The 20,578-nt window shown below is 42.2% G+C and overlaps 1 protein-coding gene across 4 annotated transcripts in view; it reads left to right on the top strand.

Moving 5' to 3' along the window:
• FAM234B (family with sequence similarity 234 member B) overlaps positions 1–8,828 on the top strand; it is a 45,875-nt gene extending 37,047 nt beyond the window's left edge. For 3 of the 4 annotated variants that reach the window (XM_073644194.1, XM_073644196.1, XM_073644197.1), the window contains 6 exons: positions 1,594–1,737; positions 2,393–2,474; positions 4,228–4,386; positions 4,501–4,621; positions 4,744–4,973; positions 7,475–8,828. In XM_073644194.1, coding sequence (XP_073500295.1) covers positions 1,594–1,737; positions 2,393–2,474; positions 4,228–4,386; positions 4,501–4,621; positions 4,744–4,973; positions 7,475–7,489 — 751 coding nt within the window. In that variant the 3' untranslated portion in view covers positions 7,490–8,828. The remainder of the gene's footprint in view (positions 1–1,593; positions 1,738–2,392; positions 2,475–4,227; positions 4,387–4,500; positions 4,622–4,743; positions 4,974–7,474) is intronic. The other variant, XM_073644195.1, reaches the window with a different exon arrangement.
• The last annotated feature ends 11,750 nt before the right edge of the window (positions 8,829–20,578 follow it).

Below are 20,578 nucleotides of genomic sequence, written 5' to 3'. Positions count from 1 at the left end.
AATTTATGGAATCAAATAACTAAAAATTGACATGTGCATATGTATTCACCCCTTTTACGATGAAGCTCCTTAAGGTGCAAGCAATTACCTTCATAAGTCACATGCTTAGTGAAAGGAAGTCCACCAAACAGCACCATGAAGACCAAGCAGATCTCCAAGCAAGTTAGGGACAAAATCTCTGATGATCCCCCGCAGCACCATCAAATCCATTATCATCAAATGGAAAGAACATGGTACCACAACCAACCTGCCAAGAGAAGGTCACCCACCAAAACTATCAGCCCAGGCAAGGAGGGCATTAATCAGTGAGGTAGCATAGAGACCAAAGGTAACCCTGAATGGAGCTACAGAGTTCCCAAGCAGAGACTGGAGTATCTGTCCATACGACCACAATAAGCTGTATACTCCATAGAGGTGGCCTTTGTAGAAGAGTGGGCCGAAAAAAAGCTTTTACTTACACACAAAAATGGTAAGGCTCGTTTTGAGTTTTGCCAAAAGACATGTGGGAGACTTTCCCAGTGTATGGAGGAAGCTGCTGTGGTCAGATGAGACCAAAACTGAACTTTTTGGCCACCAAGGTAAACGCTATGTCAGCTCATCACCCCAAGAACACCATCCCCACAGTGGCAGCATCACGCTGTGGGATGTTTTTCGGCAGCAAGGACAGGGAACATGGTCTGAGTTGAGGGGAAGATGGATGGTGCAAAATACAGGGATATTCTTGAGCAAAACCTATTTCAGTTTGTCAGTGATTTGAGACTGGGACAGAAGTTTACCTGCCAACAAGACAATTATCCAAAGCATACTGCTAAAGCAATACTCCGGTGGTTCAAGGGGAAACATGTAAATGTTTTGGAGTGGTCTAGTCAATGCCCAGACCTTAATACAATTGAGAATCTGTGGTCAGACTTGAAGATTGCTGTTCACCAGAGGAAACCATCTAACATGGAGGAGCTGGAGCAGTTTTGCCTTGAGGAATGGGAAAAATCCCAGTGACAAGATGTGGAAAGCTCGGAGACTTATCCAAAGCGACTTGCAGCTGTAATTGCCGCAAAATGAGGCTCTACAAAGTACTGACTTTAGGGGGGTGAGTAGTTATGTACATTGAAATTTTCAGTTATTTTGTCCTATTTGTTGTTTGCTTCACAATAAAAAAAACAAATGTTCATAGTTGTAGCATGTTCTTTACATGAACTGATCCAAACCCTAAAAAAAAACAGTGTAATTCCAGGTTGTGAGGTAGCAAAACACAAAAAATGCTAAGGGGGGGGACACTTTTGCAAGCCACTGTAATTAAAAGCTTTCCTTTTCACCATTCCATACGTGGAAACGACTTTAAAAATGATATTACAAAAAACTGTGCAACTTGCTAAAATATCGTGTGTTGCTCACCATTTTCAGTCTCTCATCTCTTGCACTTCTTGTTTAAATTCTATCAGGGAAAACCATCCTAACATTATTTCGAGTATATGTAGGATCTAGTATTTAGCCCAAATTGACATGTAAATATTTCATTGTTGGCAATATCAGGCTAGACGTATCGGGCCCAACATCATGTTGTCCTTTGGATAAGATACCCTTGTTATTTCACAGTGCCGGAGTGGAGTTTCTTCAGACAATTCCAGTCTATCTCGGTAACTTCAGTGATCTCCTTGTTACAACGAAAGATGCAGTAGCCCTGCTGAGTGGACAAAATCTGGAGCAGAGATGGACCATCAACCTGGACAATATTTACAGGTCTGTAGTAGACTATTTGCCATTTTCTCAAAATATTTCTTTTACACTTTATAATATTGTGACTTATTTATACTGTTTTTGTTTGATTATTGGGTTTAATGTGAACCACTTGTAGGATTACTTCAGGATCATCATGTTTTACCGTGGATTCATAGATGTAAGCATGAATAGGTTGACACAGATGTGCGTCCGTTTTCCTAAAGTGGCTTGACTGGCAGTGCTGTCGTCATTCTGGCAGTGGCTCGGCTGCCGGTGTCTTTTACTCTATATCTTCAGATATACAGAGTGGGCGGCTTCCTAGTGTAATGAGCAGGTATTTTTATGGTTTTCGAACCCTGCCAGACACTTCTGATGAGGGTTGGTTTGACCTTCTGTGGAGGTGTTCACTCTTGTCCTCGTGTCCAGTGGACTAGGACAGAGACCAACATTGAGTCCTGGTGCGGCCCGTTCTCCACACAGGCAGCACATGGACCAAAAAATGTGTTTGTCTGAATGAACCCTATCCCCCAATAATTTTTCTGTGAGTTACAGAAACTGTATAGCTCATTCTCAGTCAGCTGAATGGTGTTAGTGGAATCTGGATCTGATGAGTAGTGTTATATATCATTATATATGTACTTTACAGTGTAAACTAAATTCTTACATCCTCCATCAGCCATCCAAAGCCGGGGTACTTCAACAGTGATGGAAACTTGGATTTCTTCATACAGATTCAGAGCAACACCACTGAGAAAAAGGTACTTGAGACTCCTAGAAATGACCACAGACATAAAAGGAGAATGGCTGGATTTACCATTGTTCTGATTTAGGACATGAGAAGAAATAATTGTCTGCACACTCATTCAATAAAGCAGATCTGTCAGCTTAATTTATTGCCCTATATAAAGGCAGCATATTACAGCTATGGGTCCATGTCATATAAGCTAAGACCTCCTTCACAGGCCAGTGTCTCCACGATGTGTAGTGACAGTTTTCACACGTACTGGAGACATTTACACAGGTAGACCCATTCAAATGAATGGGTCTGTGCACATGTCATTGTGTTTCCATGGCTTCCAAAACGTCCCGCACACGTGCACACTGATGACACACGGATGACATTCTATAAGACAACCCCATTACTAACCCCATAGTCATATTGTAAAAAAAAACACCCAGAATAAAGTCCTTTAATCGAAATAATGACACAGACCCGTTTATTGAAATAAATACTCCCCACCCTCTTTTTCCCATTTAATAGGGGAAAATTCAAAATAAAAAACAACCATATTCCTCACTTGTCCGAAAAGAAGATAATCCATGTGAGAAACCCTATGACCCACATCGTAACCCATCTCTGCGATATCTGGGTGATGTCATTGAGTTTATCGCAAGTCATTGAAGCTGCGGTTCACAAGGGCAGCTCACCGTGAGCGGCCTGATGAACCACGGTGACCCCAATGAGATCACTGCTATCACCATGAGAAGATTTCTCACCGCTCATACTGAGCTGACCGTGGGAACCGCAGCTTCAATGATCTGCGGTAACCTCAATGACATCACCGCAGGTCATTCAAGCTGCATCCCAAGTGCAGCTCGGTCTCTCCTGGATTCATGACTGACCGGTCGCATCTTGCCACCACTCAGGCATGAAATCAAGATGTCGCAGAGATCGATTACAACGTGGGACATAGGGTTTCTCGTACGGATTATCTTCTCGTCGGACAGGTGAGGAGTATGGTTTTTTATTTTTCATTTTTCCCTAATAGGAAAAATAGAGTGGGGAGTGTTTATTTCAATAAAGGAGTCTGTGTCACTTTATTCTGGACTTTGTTCTGGGTGTATTTCTTTACAATATGACTATGGGGTTAGTAATGGGCGTCTCATAGACGCCTATCCATTACTAACCCCTGGGCTTGATGTCAGCTGCCAATACAAATCTGACATCAACCCCAAGCCTATTAACCAACTTGCCAACTTACCAGGGTAAGTAGGAAGAGTGAGGCTAAGCTCCAGAATTGGTGCATCTTATTGATGCGCCACTTCTGGGGCCGCGGAGGGCTGATGTTATTAGCCTGGGAGGGGGGCCCCTTCCCTGGCTATTAATATCAGCCCACAGCTGTCTGTTAAGCCTTTGCTGGTTAGAATTTTTTTCTGGGGTCCCCCGTAAACTAACCAATAAACGGTAACCAAACAGCTGTGAGCTGTTAATAGCCTGGGAACATGTAGGGCTAATGGCCCCTTTCCCTGGCTAATAATATCCGCCCCCAGCGGGCGGCTTTCTCCCTGCTGGTTATGAAAACTTTGCTGTGCTGTTATAACCCCTACCTGATGGGGCAAAGCTAATATCAGTTTCATATATTAAAAATCAGAATTGTGCTGAAGAGAAAGGGCGAATAATTCAGTTATTCGTCTAGCTCTACCTTTGATAAAACGTATTGTAAAACATCCTCTTTATGAGAAAATCAGTGGCTTATGCTGTTTTGTTTTATCTGCTGCTTATTACTTTAGGTGATTGTTATTGATGGAGTCACAAGTGGATCACTGTGGGAGTGGGAGATTCCATGGCATGAACATGAAAAAGAGACGGAGGCTATGTCGCTTCTAACTGCTGATGGGAAATCTGTGTTCCTCTTCTGGGGTGAAGGAGTGGTTTCGGGTAACAGCTCCGTACGTTCTGGTGTGAATGTGCCATCTATTGGAGCATTGTTATTACGTAGAGGATTTAGTAATGCCTGTTCCTGTAAGTTCCTGCATTTTACGGTTTTCTTCTTTTATGCACAGCAGATGCCATATAAAAGATCTGACGTTCCACGGATTCGACATCTTTATTTGCTCTGCCCTACCTACCCAGGAGTGGTTCTGGACCTCTTCAACGTCTCTTCTAGTATTGTTGCTTCTGCAGGTAAGTTCGGATGATAAGTGAAAAATCAGAATTGTGACGTAATTTGTGACTAAAGCGATTAATCTTTTGTGTGTTTGTCTGGAATTTCCAATGTCGTGACGACTTTGTTTCTGTGTTGTCAGCGGGGATCAGAGAGCTGGAGAAGGACGCCCTTCTTGCTATCATGACTGCAGAACAGGAGCAGAGCTCATCAGGCATTATGTCCCGAAACCTGACTGTGACCAAAGTGGGCATGAGGTGGGCTCTGTCCCGCAGTCGTGCTGTGTCTCTGAGAGGTGCAAACATGAGACCCAAAGTAGAAGACATAAAACGAATTCTTACTAGATTAAAGTTCAGTTCACTCCCTCAGCAGGTAAGTGTGCAGAGATATCCTTTATATTTGTAACTTATTCTTGCACCACACATACTGTACTGGTTTGGGCTTAGAAGCTGTGTCTGCACCATCTGCAATATCCTGCTACCAATAGTAGAAAGTGGAAGTGGCCCCCTTTCCTTTTGGGCCCCTGTGTGGCTGCACACATTGCACCAATAATATATCTACCCTGCTTGCTGCAGTGGCCAAGATCCAGGTTAAAGCTGATCCTGATTTTATTTTTTTAATGCTTGGGTCAATGCTGACTGTGCTCTTAGTGGTTAGGGGGGTTCTTCTTCTTCTGTATGTCCATCCGCACCCCACAACGTGGCTCCTGTGGCAGCTGCTCGAGGGTCTAGTAGACAGTATGAAGCTGGTGGTGGTGGGACCTTCTAGCCTACATGATTGCATGTAAGTGAGATGATGAATATCATGGCTCACTATTCAGATACATAAGGGGGTGCTCTACGATAAGACAGTGAACACACCTCTCCTGCTGATCATACAATAACACTTTCTGGATGCGGAGCACATGTCAACACCCATATTCTACGCTGTTAGTCACATATAAGTGACCTTTGGTGTCTGCTCTTGTCAAACTGCTGGAATTTCAATTGCTGATCTTCATGGGGCTGAGAACAATTGTAGCATGGCCTTAATGAGGCCATTGAGGTTATATTCTTTTCAGGGGGCCCTGTGCTATACTACTGACGGATTGCATGGAGTGGGGGGTGTGCTGAGTGTAACGGCTGCGCTGCTGGCATAAGGAGTCTCAGTCAGGGAGTAGTCAGGAGTCTTTATTGGAATGTAAAAATGACATGTTTCTGGGTTGGACAGACCCATAATATGTAAAGTTCCCGATGAAGGGGTTGGTCGAACCTTAAAAACGCATAGTTTTTACATTCCAATAAAGACTTATCACTACTCCCAAGCTCTGAAATCTCCTTATGCTAGCAGCGCAGCAGAACATCCAGCACCCCTCCATGCAACCATGGGCAGACCAGGCGGAGCCCCTACTTCTGCAGGATTGGCAGCAGCCGGTGACCTCTTTGATAGGTGTTGTGTCTGCACACAACATGAGAAGGTGAGAGTATTAAAGGAAATCTGTCTGCAGGTTTTTGCTATGTATTCTGAAGACAGCATGAGGTAGGGATTAAAACACAGATTTCAATGATGTGTCACATGTCAGGCTGTGTGCTGTTGTTTACTTAGACTGAAGGTTTTATCACCTGGTGATTATCATTGCTGTGACATGGACACTCGCCCACGCTACCCCCTCCTGTGATAAGCAGGTCATATTCTATAGGCATTGTATATACAGAGCCTGGTGTGGGCCGGGTTAGCTTTCACAGGGATTTTTCAGCGTCACACATCTGCAGCAAAACCCAACTCTGGAAGGAAATCAGCTGCGTCAAAAATGCAGGTTTTGCTGCGTTTTTTTTATGCATTTTTTGTGCATTTTTTCAGCGTTTTTTTCACTGTCCTTCTGTCTCTATTTATGCATGTACATAAAGTTCTGTGAAAAAAAAATCTCATTCGGGTTTTGGCATAGTGGGAGAGGTGAAATGTTCAGGAATAGTTTAGACACTGGCAATGCATTGAGTTTGTATGACATTATTTACTTTCACACTATGGGGTCTGCCATTCAGTTGCACAGGCATTGTTCAATTTCACACTTCACTGGGCCACAGGTCTTGTCAATCTCACAGGTAGGTCACCCAGTGTTTACACTTACACATCACTAATTTAATTTAACTCTCCTCATATAAACTACCATCTCAGTGACCAAGACAAGATGTTAAAATCACAAAAATAAATGAGTTTCACATACTGCTGTACTTGCCTATTTTCACTAAAAACGCAGCAAAACCTGATAGCTATGTTCACACATCATGTTTTTTTCAGCGTTTTTTCACTCTATTTTCCAAAAAACCAACCGAGGTACAAAATTCGCAACAACAAAAAAACAAGATATGTGAACAGAGAATTCTGGTTTCACATAAATGTTGCTGGTACTGCTAAACACAGCTGAAAATGTGCATAAAAATCTGCAGCAAAAAACGCTGAAAAACCCAACATGTGTGAACATAGCTTAAGAACTCTAATTGTGTCAGAACGGCTGCACCCAGTAATGTAAGTGATACATTTCTGGAATTAAGGTCTCTTTGCCTACATCATGCTGCTCTCAAGTGAGATAGCAAAAACCTGGTGACTGATTCCCTTTAATCAGTATCTGCGGTTCCGTGCTAAGCTGCTATTACCCTATGAGCGCTGTTGTGTTCCTCTACATCCCGACATAGAACTCATGGAGGCTTTCTGACTATTTCTCTGAATTAGTATTGTGACCTTTACTAATTGGGGTAATATGGTATTCATTAGGTTTACTATGGTGAGTCCTCTGGAGGGGGGGCACTGCCACAGAAGCTCTAACTCTCTGTTTCTGCATTATTCCTGGTTACCCTTACTTAGGTCTAACAAGATGGTCTACTCCTGTTTTCCAGGTATTGAAATCGTGAAAGGACCAAACTCTTCCAAATTCTTTCTCTAGCCTTCTCTTCCCCTTTGTGGACTGTCTAGAATCGTAGAAGCACAACTTCCAATAAGGACCTGGAGATCGGCAGTGATGAGAATATGTATTCCTACGTGTCCATATATATGTTGTGTGTAGTAATGTTTCAGTACGGCCGTGTCCTTCACTCCTCGCACCCACACACTACATAGCCAGGATTACACGACTCCATTATTTAGGTGACATTTCACAATCTGGTATCTCCGAGGATTTCATTATAGCTCTGACGGACTATGCCAGTCTCTGGATTACAAGCTCTTTATTGAAGGTCCGGCTGTGAACATGTTCTATCCTGTGTGCTGGAAATGGCTATGTCTACTACACTGCTGTGTATTGTAAGGAACAACTAAAACCTCCAACTAACCATTAATATGTGACTTAGGATAGGAACAATAAGGGGTGTCATATTTTATGTAATTCAGATTCTAAAAGAAAGCGATCTGAGCATTCACATCAACATGAGAAATGTGTCCTACATTAGCATTGTGTGTCATAAGCCCAGAGGCTGAAGGTTCTGGGATTTCTGCTATTGTTCTCTATGGAGAATTGGGGGCTTCATGCTAGAGGTAATGGGGCTTCTTTTAGCACAGTGCTGTACGAAGTGACAGCAGAGAACTGCTGCGTATTATTAAAGAGACTCTCAAGGAAATAACTTTTTCCAGGGAGGTAATTACTACATCAAAATGGCCGCCATTTTGTTACATTGACAGAAACCTGTCCTAGAATGGTAACAGGCCTGGTGCCTGTGAGCATGTGCAGTAGAAGCACTCTGTCTTTCTGATCTAATACTGGAGATACTAGGAGTGCTGAAGTATTAAGAGGCTATTCACACTGCTGTCTACCCTGCCTCGTCTAAAACTAGAGATACCAAGAGTACTGAAGTAAGAAGTGGCTGTTCACACTGCTATCTACCTTTTCTGATCTAAAACTGGAGATACCAGGAATGCTGAGGTAAGAAAAGGCTGCTCACACTGCTGTCCACCCTGTCTACCTGATCTAATACTGGAGATACCAGGGGTGCTAAGGTAAGAAGAGGCTGCTCACATTGCTGTCCACCCTGTCTATCTGATCTAATACTGGACATACCAGGGGTGCTGAGGCAAGAAGAGGCTGCTCACACTGCTGTCCTCCCTGTCTATCTGATCTTAAACTGGAGATACCAGGAGTGCTGAGGTAAGAAGAGGCTGCTCACACTGCTGTCCGCCCTGTCTATCTGCTCTAATACTGGAGATGCCATGGGTTTGAGGTAAGAAGGGGCTGCTCACACTGCTGTCCAACCTGTCTGGTCTAAAACTGGAGATACCAGGAGTGCTGATGTAAGAAGAGGCTGCTGACACTGCTGTCACCCCTGTCTATCTGCTCTAATACTGGAGATGCCAGAGGTTCTGAGGTAAGAAGGGGCTGCTCACTCTGCTGTCCACCCGGTCTGGTCTAAAAAGGAATGCTGAGGTAAGAAGAGGCTCCTCACACTACTGTCCACCCTGTCTGTTTGCTCTAATACTGGAAATGCCAGGAGTGCTGAGGCAAGAAGATGCTGCTCACACTGCTGTCTTCCCTGTCGTTCTGATCTAATACTGGAGATACCTGGAATGCTGAGGTAAGAAGACCATCAGTGCTGAGGCGCACACTGCTGTCCGGAGATAGCTTGACAATACATTGCATGGGTTATCCCCAGATCATAGCAATGGAGCTTCCTACTGTACATGCTCACAGGTCCCTGTCCTTTTAACATTTTAGAACATGTTTTTGTCAGTGTAACAGGACAACAACCAATTTGATGTACTACCAGTTAATACGATTTTAAGTTTTAAGGTATTTTTTTTTATTCTCTGATAACTCTTTTAAATAATTACACTGTGTTCCAAATTATTATGCAAATAATATTTTCTCAGATTTTCCCAAATTACCTATATGAATTGCAGTCATTGTAATTTTCCAGTCAAATAACTATTAGAGTACAATTGAAAGGTTTTTGTACAAACTGCCTATGATAACAGTATATTTTTAAAAAAATAAAAAACTCAAACTGCACTCAAAATGCATGTTCCAAATTATTATGCACAGCAGAGTTTTCAACCTTTTCATTTTAATAAATAACAAAAAAATGGTCATTTTTGAAATTATAAGCATTAGCAGGTTATTACAAACTGAAATGAAACAGTTTTCAACTCAAAACTTTATTCTAGGTGATGTTACATTTGCACATAGGACCCCTTGTTCGAAAGGAGCTTCTGAACTCTCTCGTCCATTGAATTTGTCAGGTTTTGAATGGTTTCTGCTTCAATTGTTTTGCATGAGGACAGAATACCCTCCCAGAGCTGTTGCTTAGATGTGAACTGCCTCTCGCCATCATAGACACTCCTTTTGATGATGCTCCAGAGGTTCTCAATGGGGTTGAGGTCAGGGGAGCATGGGTGCCACACCATAAGTTTGTCCCCTTTTATGCCCATAGCAGCCAGAGATGCAGATGTGTTATGTGCAGCATGAGACGGGGCATTATCATGCATGAAATGATCTTGCTGCGGAATGCACGGTTCTTCTTCTTGAACCATGGAAGGAAGTGCTGTTTGAGAAACTCCACATACATTATGGAGTTCATCTTTACCCCTTCAGGGATCCTAAAAGGGCAGACAATCTCTCTCCCCATGATTCCAGCCCAAAACATTACTCCACTTCCTCCTTGTTAGCGCCGTAGCCGTGTTTGCATGGGGTGTCCATCAACCAGCCATCCTCCACTCCATCCATCTGGACCATCGAGATCATTTCATGCATGATAATGCACCGTCTCATGCTGCACATAACGCATCTGCATCTCTGGCTGCTATGGGCATAAAAGGGGACAAACTTATGGCGTGGCACCCATGCTCCCCTGACCTCAACCCCATTGAGAACTTCTGGAGCATCATCAAAAGGAGTGTCTATGATTGCGGGAGGCAGTTCACATCTAAGCAACAGCTCTGGGAGGGTATTCTGTCCTCATGCTAAACAATTAAAGCAGAAACCATCCAAAACCTGACAAATTCAATGGACAAGAGAGTTCAGAAGCTCCTTTCGAACAAGGGGTCCTATGTGCAAATGTAACATCACCTAGAATAAAGTTTTGAGTTGAAAACTGTTTGATTTCAGTTTGTAATAACCTGCTAATGCTTATAAATTCAAAAATGACCATTTTTTTGTTATTTATTAAAATGAAAAGGTTGAAAACTCTGCTGTGCATAATAATTTGGAACATGCATTTTGAGTGCAGTTTGAGTTTTTTATTTTTTTAAAATATACTGTTATCATAGGCAGTTTGTACAAAAACCTTTCACTTGTACTCTAATAGTTATTTGACTGGAAAATTACAATGACTGCAATTCATATAGGTAATTTGGGAAAATCTGAGAAAATATTATTTGCATAATAATTTGGAACACAGTGTATTTAAATACAAAAAATTACTAGGGATGCTCCAGTACTGTTGATGGATATGAAGTCCTTACTAAAACAGACAGGAAAGCTGAAGAGTCCCCTTTTTAAATCAAGTTTTATCAATCTTTTTATTAGTGTTTGGGCCAGTGCACACTTGTTGCGTTTTGCTGCTTTTTTTCTGCGCAAATTTGTCACAAAATCCTGATACCAGTAAAGTGAATGAGAATCTTAAAGTCTCATGTACACATTGCTTATTTGTGACTTGCAAATTTAAATCTACAGGATGTCAATTCTTTTGCTGTTGATTTCACTCATACTAATGATTGGGGGAAAAAATCTGCACCAAAAATGCATATAAAAAGCGCTGCAAAATCACAGCAAATATGCTCCTATTTTACGCAGTGTTTTTCCTGCCAAGAGATGCAGAAATGGTGAAGAAATTTCGCCACCAAATACTTAAAGTGTGCACACATAACCTTTGTGTGTAGCCAAATGTAAAGCACTGTGGAATATATTGATACTACATAGGTGTGTGTTTGCGTGTATATATATATATATATACATCAGGGTTGAGCAAAAAGTAACACAGGAGCCTGGTCCAGCAGCCATGGTCACCAAACTGGAGCCCTGTGTACCTCCTCTTACCTTGTGGCCCAATGCGGCTGCACTCATGAATGACTTTGTGCTTGGCCTAATAATCAGAAGAGGTGCTGGGTGTGCCGGAAGGCAGGAAGATGTGTGCAGGGCTCTGACAATGTGACCACTGACTTTCTAAGTGGCTGCTTGACCCGGGTCCTGTGAATGTTTGTCATCTCTAATATTTATATACAGCTGCATCTCACTAAATTAGAATATCATCAAAAAGTTAATTTATTTCAGTTCTTCAATACAAAAAGTGAAACTCATATATTATATAGAGTCATTACAAACAGAGTGATCTATTTCATGTGTTTATTTCTGTTAATGTTGATGATTATGGCTTACAGCCAATGAAAACACAAAAGTCATTATCTCAGTAAATTAAAATAATCAACAAAAAAACACCTGCAAAGGCTTCCTAAGCGTTTAAAAATGTCCCTTAGTCTGTTTCCGTAGGCTCCACAATCATGGGGAAGACTGCTGACTTGACAGATGTCCAGAAGGCAGTCATTGACACACTCCACAAGGTCCCAGAGTTCCAAGTTTCATTTGGAAATCAAGGTCCCAGAGTCTGGAGGAAGAGTGGAGAGGCCACAATCCAAGCTGCTTGAGGTCTAGTGTGAAGTTTCCACAATCAGTGATGGTTTGGGGAGCCATGTCATCTGCTGGTGTAGATCCACTGTGTTTTATCAAGACCAAAGTCAGCGCAGCCGTCTACCAGGAAATTTTAGAGCACATCATGCTTCCTTCTGCCCACAAGGTTTTTGGAGATGGAAATTTCATTCTCCAGCAGGACTTGGCACCTGTCCACGCTGCCAAAAGTACCAATACCTGGTTTAAAAACAACAGTATCACTGTGCTTGATTGGCCAGCAAACTCGCCTGACCTTAACCCCATAGAGAATCTATGGGGTATTGTCAAGAGGAAGATGAGAGACACCAGACCCAACAATGCAGACGAGCTGAAGGCTGCTATCAAAGCAACCCGGGCTTCCATAACACCTCAGCAGTGCCACAGGCTGATCGCCTCCGTGCCACGCCGCATTGATGCAGTAATTGATGCAAAAGGAGCCCCGACCAAGTATTGAGTGCATTTACTGAACATACATTTCAGTAGGCCAACATTTCGTTTTTTGAAAACATTTGTCAAGCTGCTGTTATAAAGTATTCTAATTTACTGAGATAATGACTTTTGTGTTTTCATTGGCTGTAAGCCATAATAATCAACATTAACAGAAATAAGCACTTGAAATAGATCACTCTATATAGGAGTTTCACTTTTTCTATTGAAGAACTGAAATAAATTAAATTTTTGATGATATTCTAATTTAGTGAAATGCACGTGTATATGTGTGTGTGTATATATATATATATATATATATATATATATATGTCATAAGTTATTAGTCATAAGGGTGCAGTAATCACATTTCCATCCATCATGTGCCCCTGGGTGTGTGCATATATGCATGTATGATAGATTTATAACGTATAAATGTGAAATCACAACCCCCTCGATTTTTGATGCGCTCACTACTGTGAACAAAGAGGGGCAGATTTGCTATTGTTGTTGCACCAAAATGTCATTTAGTTGGGCCAAAATGTTGCCACAAATCAATGAGTGCACAATTATTAATGATGATTTGGACTAAAAGAACGGATGTTTTTTGCACCTTATTAATCCCTATAGGGGTTCAATTTAGTCTAGCCATAAAATGCACCACTTGTTAGGTGCCAAGTATTGGTGTAAAGTATAGCCCCCAAATCTGCCAGAAGTGTGCGTCGCAGTGCTCGATGTCGCACTTATATTGACTGGTGTACGTTTATGCTGTATGAATGTTAGGCAGCAATGGTAAATCTGCCCCATAGTTTTAGGAAGTTTACATTGCTTTTTTGCCTTTTTTATCCAATAAGGAAGAAGTCGTTCTATATATGTTGGAAAGATGTAGAAAAGTTACCACTTTTGTATAGATCAGCCATAAATATATGAAGTGTAGAGTGAATATTATACTGAATTTTAGTTCAGACAATGTTAATGTATTGTATGTCAGTCATTAGAATAACTGTATATATCTATATGTTGGGTCATACTCTGTACTATTAGGACTGCTCCTCACCCGTAGGATTGGATTGTAATGTATTCTGCATCGTGCTTTAGGATGGAATGAGGAATGTTTACAGAGAATTCTTTACTTCTTTTATGTGATGTGATATGTAGTTACATGCGTGTAAATCTCATGTATTTATTGTCTGTGCTCTGCCCTCATACCTGACAACCTGTGATAAAACCCATAGGGTAGTGATGTTCCTACCAAAGTGAATGTCTTGTAGAATAAAGAGCAATGCAGCCGCCCCGGTCTTGGCTTGTTCAGTGCGCAGCCATCCGACATGGGAGCTGAAGTAAGAGCAGGTTCACACGAGCGTCATCCTTATGCAATCAGGTTTTTACAGCAGCTATTAATCATTTACGTTTTTTTGTGTTACAGAATTGCAATGTGTCTGTAAAAATCAGAAGCTGTAATGCGGCTCCATATACCATCTGATTTTTTTTTTGTGCACCCATAGACTTGAATGGCCGAGTCTCATCTGATTTACCGAAGAAACCAGTGCATGCTACGATATTTAACTCATAGTAACAGAAAAATTGATAAGATAGATGAAGGATAATTTCATAGTACCCTATCTATATCAATTTCTTGGATCACAATGGAAGAAACTCCTACACAATGATGCTCATAAAACAAAAAGAATGGAGTGCTGGCTTCATATGTATAATCAATTTAGACATCATTTATTAATCGCAAAATTGAACTGACAACAAATAAATTTTGTATACAACACAAGTAAAAACAAGGTGAACATGAAGAAGAACTGATGTTCCACGGGGAGACGATATGGGCAAAAAGTTCTCAGTTTAATTATATAACTCTAAGGATATGAGAAAAAAGAAAGGTGGTTCAGAGAATCCTGAAAGTCAGGATCATGATCTCATAAAGCCTATGAGAGTGTATATTCAATCAGACAGAAGGATAAAGTACATGTGCATCTAACATATCTCATATCATATGTAGTACATAATGTTTGCTGCCTGACAATCATGGAAAGTATCCCAGCAAAGTCCATGTATATGTAAAAGTAGTGGTTAATAGAACTTACCCATAATAAAGTTAGTTAGAGCTACATGGTGACGTGTCTTGTGACATAGAGATAATGGTGTCGAATGATTTCCTATAACTGCAACACAAAGTTGTAAATGTTTCCAAATGTGTTTGATCTCCCGTCACTGCTCGCTCACCCGCCACAGACCTCAGTGCAGCCGCATGCGACTCATTTGCGATCTGGGCAGTTTCTTTACAGCAAAGTCACAGAAGTAAGACAGTCAACCGATGGCAGGTCACACACACACATTCTCTGAGGATCCCTGTTGTGTGATACGTCGCTTACTGGTGTACAGAAAACCGCACCCAATCCAGGAGAGCAGGTCCATTAGGCCTCCCTTCACACATCAGTGTCTCCCCTACGTGTGGTGACCGTTTTCACACGTACTGGAGATACTTACATGTAGACTCATTCAAATGAATGGGTCTGTGCACATGTTAGTGTGTTTCCACGGACCGTCTCTTCATGGGCAAAACACGCTGACGTCCATTTTTTACAGCAGTACGAGCTGCAAAACGTCCCACAAACGTGCACAGTGATGACACACGGGTGACATCCGTGTGACACATACCGGCGCCTGGGAAAAAGCTGTACATTTCGCACTGTTACCAGGCGCCTGGTGCTGAAGGCAGCGCACATCATTGTCGTCTGCAATCAGTGAGAGCAGGCGACAATGATGGGAGTTGTATTCAGCACCCGCTGTGTACACTGTGTGTAAAATAAAGAAATAAAAAAACTGTGTGGGCTCCCGCGTATTTTTTATAACCAGCAGAGGAAAAGCCGACCACTGGGGGCTGTCATTAACCCCTTTACCCCCGAGGGTGGTTTGCACGTTAATAGCCAGGCCAATTTTTACAATTCTGACTACTGTCATTTCTGTCATTTTATGAGGTAATAACTCTGGAACCCTTCAACGGATCCCACTGATTCTGGGATTATTTTTTCATGACATTGTAATTCATGATAGTAGTAAAATTTATTCGATATGACTTGCGTTTATTTGTGAAAAAAATTTGCAATTTTCAGAGAGATATGTCACACAAAATAGTTAATAAATAACATTTCCCACATGTCTACTTCACATCAGCAGAAGTTATAAGGGTTAAAAGTTGACCATCGATTTCTCATTTTTCCAACAAAATTTACAAAACCATTTTTAGGGACCACATCACGTTTGAAGTGACTTTGAGGGGCCTTTATGACAGAAAATACCCAAAAGTGACACCATTCTAAAAACTGCACCCCTCAAGGTGCTCAAAACCACATTCAAGAAGTTTACTAACCCTTCAGGTGCTTCACAGGAATTTTTGGAATGTGGAAGAAAAAAATGAACATTTAACTTTTTTCACAAAAATATTACTTTAGACCCCAATTTTTTTCTTTTCGCAAGGGTAATAGGAAAAAATGGACCCCAAAATTTGTTGTGTAATTTCTCCTGAGCACACAAATACCCCATATGTGAGGGAAAACCACTGTTTGGGCACACGGCAGGGTTCGGAAGGGAAGGAGTGCCATTTGACTTTTTGAATGTAAAATTTGGTTAAATAATTATTGGATGCCATGTTGCGTTTGGAGAGCCCCTAATGTACCTAAAAAGTGGAAACCCCCCTCCCATTTTGGAAACTAGACCCCTCAGGGAACTTATCTAGATGTGTGGTGAGCACACTGAACCCCCAATTTTTTCACAGAAGTTTATAACATGGAGCCGTGAGAATAAAAAAATATTTTTCCACAAAAATATCTTTTAGCCCCAATTTTTTTATTTTCACAAGGGTAATAGGAGAAAATGGACCCCAAAAACTGTTGTGCAATTTCTCCTAAGTACGTCAATACCCCATATGTGGGGAAAATACACTGTTGGGGCGCACAGCAGGGTTTAGAAGGGAAAGAGCACTGTGTGACTTTTTGAACGCAAAATTGGCTGGAATCTAGAGCGGACGCCATGTCACGTATGGAGAGCCCCTAAATAGTGGAAACCCCCCACAAGTGACCCCATTTTGGAAACTAGACCCCACAAGGATTTTATCAAGGGGTATAGTGAACATTTTGAACCCAGAGGTACGACACAGAATTTGATAACATTAGGTCATCATATTGAATAAGTTGTCATTGAGCGCAAGTGCTCGCTACTTGAGTTTGCATCGGGTACTCAGGTATGCACCATGTATCATGGGTGCTCAAGTGAAATGCTCGAGTCCCCGCCCGCATGTTTCACAGTTGATAGACACCCAAAAAAAAACCATTGCGGGGATCGCTCGTGCATAGCAGGCAATCCCCGCAAGGTTTTTTTTGGCTGCGAAAGTCCCATTATGGGACTTTCATTTTTTGCATGCTGATCACTTGCATAGCATAGAGATGCAACAGCGTCTCTATACTATGCTGCTTGTCAGCGCTGCATAGGCAGAAGTTACTTTGATCCTGCACTGCGCATGATCAAAGTAACTTCCTGCTGTCTGGTGACCCGGATGTCGTCATGACTACATCGGGTCACCATGACAACTACCGGGACCCGGCACAAACAGCGCGGTACATCGGAGAGGAGGTAAGCAGGTCCCGCTTACTTCCCCTTGTTCCCGAAATGCTTAAAGTGACTTTGATTGCACCATTTCAGGGGTTAAGGTACAGGGAGCGGTGCCTGGAGCGGTGCGGCACCGCTCCTGGCACATAGCTGTGAGAATCACATAGCTGTGAGAATCAGCTGACACCCGGTGGCGATCACACTGCTTGTGTGTGGGCGCAGTCGCAGTTCGCGTAATAGTACGTACCTGGTCCAATAGGCCCAGGTCAATACGACGCATTATTATTGAACACATCAGAGAGGTGTTAAAGGGGCTTTCCCATGAACAAATGTTCATTTTAATCAATAGATCTTGGAATAATAATAAGTTCCACAATTGGATGTGTTTAAATAAAATGTTCCTGTGCTGAGATAATCTTATAAATGTGCTCCTGCTGTGTACTGTGTAATGGCTGTGTCTGACCATGCAGGGACATGATCTAATCATACCACATTTCCTGGGAAGGGGAGGAGTATACAGACATTTCAGTAGGGAATCACAGATTATTTTTTCTTTGAGGTAAAACATTGTTTAAAAACAGGCAGGGAAATGTTTATTCACACAAAAAGAATCAGCTGTGATCCGGTGCTGTAATGTCTGTATACTCTTTTGCTTCCTCCCCTGCCCAGGAGATGTGGTATGATCAGACCATCTCCTGCACAGTTAGACACAGCCATTACACAGGGGCACATCTATAAGATTATCTCAGCACAGGAACATTTTATTTAAACACATCCAATTGTGGAAATTATTTTTATTCCAAGATCAATTGATTAAAATGAACATTTGTTTGTGAGAAAACCCATTTAATAGCTAGGGAAAGGAGCCATTAACCCTAAAGGTTTCCACGCTATTAATAACAGCTCACAGCTGTTTGCTTAGCTTAGCTTTTACTGGTTAGTTTACAGGAGGACCCCAGATTAAAAATGATGTAGGGTCCCCTTATAAATTCTAGCCAGCAAAGGCTAAACAGACAGCTGTGGGCTGATATTAATAGCCAGGGAAGGGGCCATGGATATTGGCCCTCCTCCCAGGCTAATAACAGCAGCCCCAGAAATGGCTCATCAATAACATGCGACAAATCTGGAGCTTAGCATTGGCTCTTACCACTTGCTCTGGTGCGGTGGCCAGTGGGGTAATAGGGTTGGGGTTGATATCAGCTGTTTTATGGCAGCTGACATCAAGCCCTGGGGTTAGCAATGGAGAGACATCTATAAGACGCCCCCATTACTAACCCCATAGTCTTATTGTTAAAAATACACAGCCAGAAAAAAGTACTTTAATTGAAAGAAAGACACTGACTCCTTTATTTGAAATAAACTCCCCACCCTTGTTTACCTATTAGTGTAAAAAAAAAAAGATAAAAGCTCCGAGTATTTACAGCTGCTCGGTGATATGGTTGAATCGCTCCCGTGTGCATGATTTGCAACTGTTTGACAGTTTTATTACATGTGAGGAATGTGTAAGAAATAGACATTCCTCACATGTAATAAAACTGTCAAACAGTTGCAAATCATGCACACGGGAGCGATTTAACCTTATCACCGAGCAGCTGTAAATACTCGGAGCTCGGCCCGAGCATACTCGGACAGAACATACTCGCTCAACCCTACATATAATGATAGATACCAGTCCTGCACAACATACAAGAGATTACAGCACTGTTATTGATGGTGACTTACAGCTGATCTACTTTCTGATGGAGTCATGCCCTTTTCTCATCTTTTCCATCTTGCCTAGACCAAAATATCAGCTCACAGCTGTATGTTTAGCTTTTGCTGGTTAGAATTTTTAGGGGGACCTGATGTCATTTTTTTTCTTGGGTCCCCCCATAAACTAACCAGTAAACTCTAAGCAACCAGTGAGCTATTACTATTAGCTAGGGAACATTTAGGGCTAATGGCCCCTTCCCTGACTAATGATATCAGCCCCCAGCGGTCGACTTTCTTTCTGCTGGTTAAGAATAATCGGTGGGAGCCCACACAGTTTTTTTTATTTAATGTACACTGTGGGTGCTGACTACAACTCCCACCATTGTTGCCTGGTCGCGCTGATCTCCGGGAGAGCAGGCGACAATGATGTAAGCTGCATTCAGCATCCGGCGCCTGGGAATAGCGCAAACTGTACCGCTTTTTCCCAGGCGCCGGTAGGTGTCACACTGATGCAGCACATGAACTAAGACTATTTGTCATGATTTGCTACTGATAGTAATTTTCTGAGCTCTATCTGATTATATTCATCCAGGTGGATTTTAGCTAAATCTCCACGTGATTGTGGTCAATCAGCCATTTAACTGCTATTTGTGATAATATCATTGCACAATTATTGCTTTTTGCTTATCCAGGAAGATTATGTTCTGGTACTGGAACAACCTGTGTTGCACAGTAATATATACTGATGGATGAGAATTGGGCCCATGTGACTCCTGATTAGGAGGTTTTGCGCTGCAGCTTTGTCTGTACTGAATGCATGCAGGACCTCACACTGTGCTTCCATGTGTTTCTCCTCTGCTTAGGACCTGACACGGATTACTAGGGCCTGACAGGGATTACTAGGGCCTGACAGTAACTACTAGGGCCTGACACGGACTACTAGTGCCTGACAGGAATTACTAGGGCCTGACTCAGACTACTAGATCCTGACACGGACTACTAGATCCTGACACGGACTACTAGATCCTGACACGGACTACTAGATCCTGACAGGAATTACTAGGGCCTGACACGGACTACTAGGGCCTGACACGGACTACTAGGGCAAGTCGACGAGGAGCAGGGGCGCCATTTGTGTTGAAGAGGGTGCCAACCTCCGCAGACAGGTAGGAATAGGAGCAGGGGATAAATTAGGGTGATCCCCACCCACATACTTGACTACCTGATGAATCCAATTGTTTTTATTATCACTTTTTGTTTTTTTTTCCCCACTACTTTGTTTTTTTTTATATATCCATTATTGTGTTTTAAGGCATGCCTTTAAAAATGTCTTGTTTTAATAAGTGTATAACTGGCGAATTTAGACCTACCCAAAGTATCCTAACATCTGAGCTATCCTGTTCTCATGACAGGCACTGACTGATCACCAGTGTATAGCCTTCAGCAGGGGCCACCCCGCAGACTCCGAGACCCCCACCTAACATATAAACCAGCCACGTACGGTAAAACTGGACGAAAGCAGCAGCTGTACACAGACATTATTGTTAACTGTACCGTCCTCTACCACAAGGTGACAGCACAGGCCCATATTGACTGGTGTGCAAAGCTGAGGCACCCG

The sequence above is a fragment of the Phyllobates terribilis genome, unplaced genomic scaffold (genome assembly GCF_046119375.1).
Source record: "Phyllobates terribilis strain yellow unplaced genomic scaffold, ASM4611937v1 Scaffold_8__6_contigs__length_399053987, whole genome shotgun sequence".
Taxonomy (NCBI): domain Eukaryota; kingdom Metazoa; phylum Chordata; class Amphibia; order Anura; family Dendrobatidae; genus Phyllobates; species Phyllobates terribilis.
This window is presented reverse-complemented; position numbering and strand designations above follow the sequence as displayed.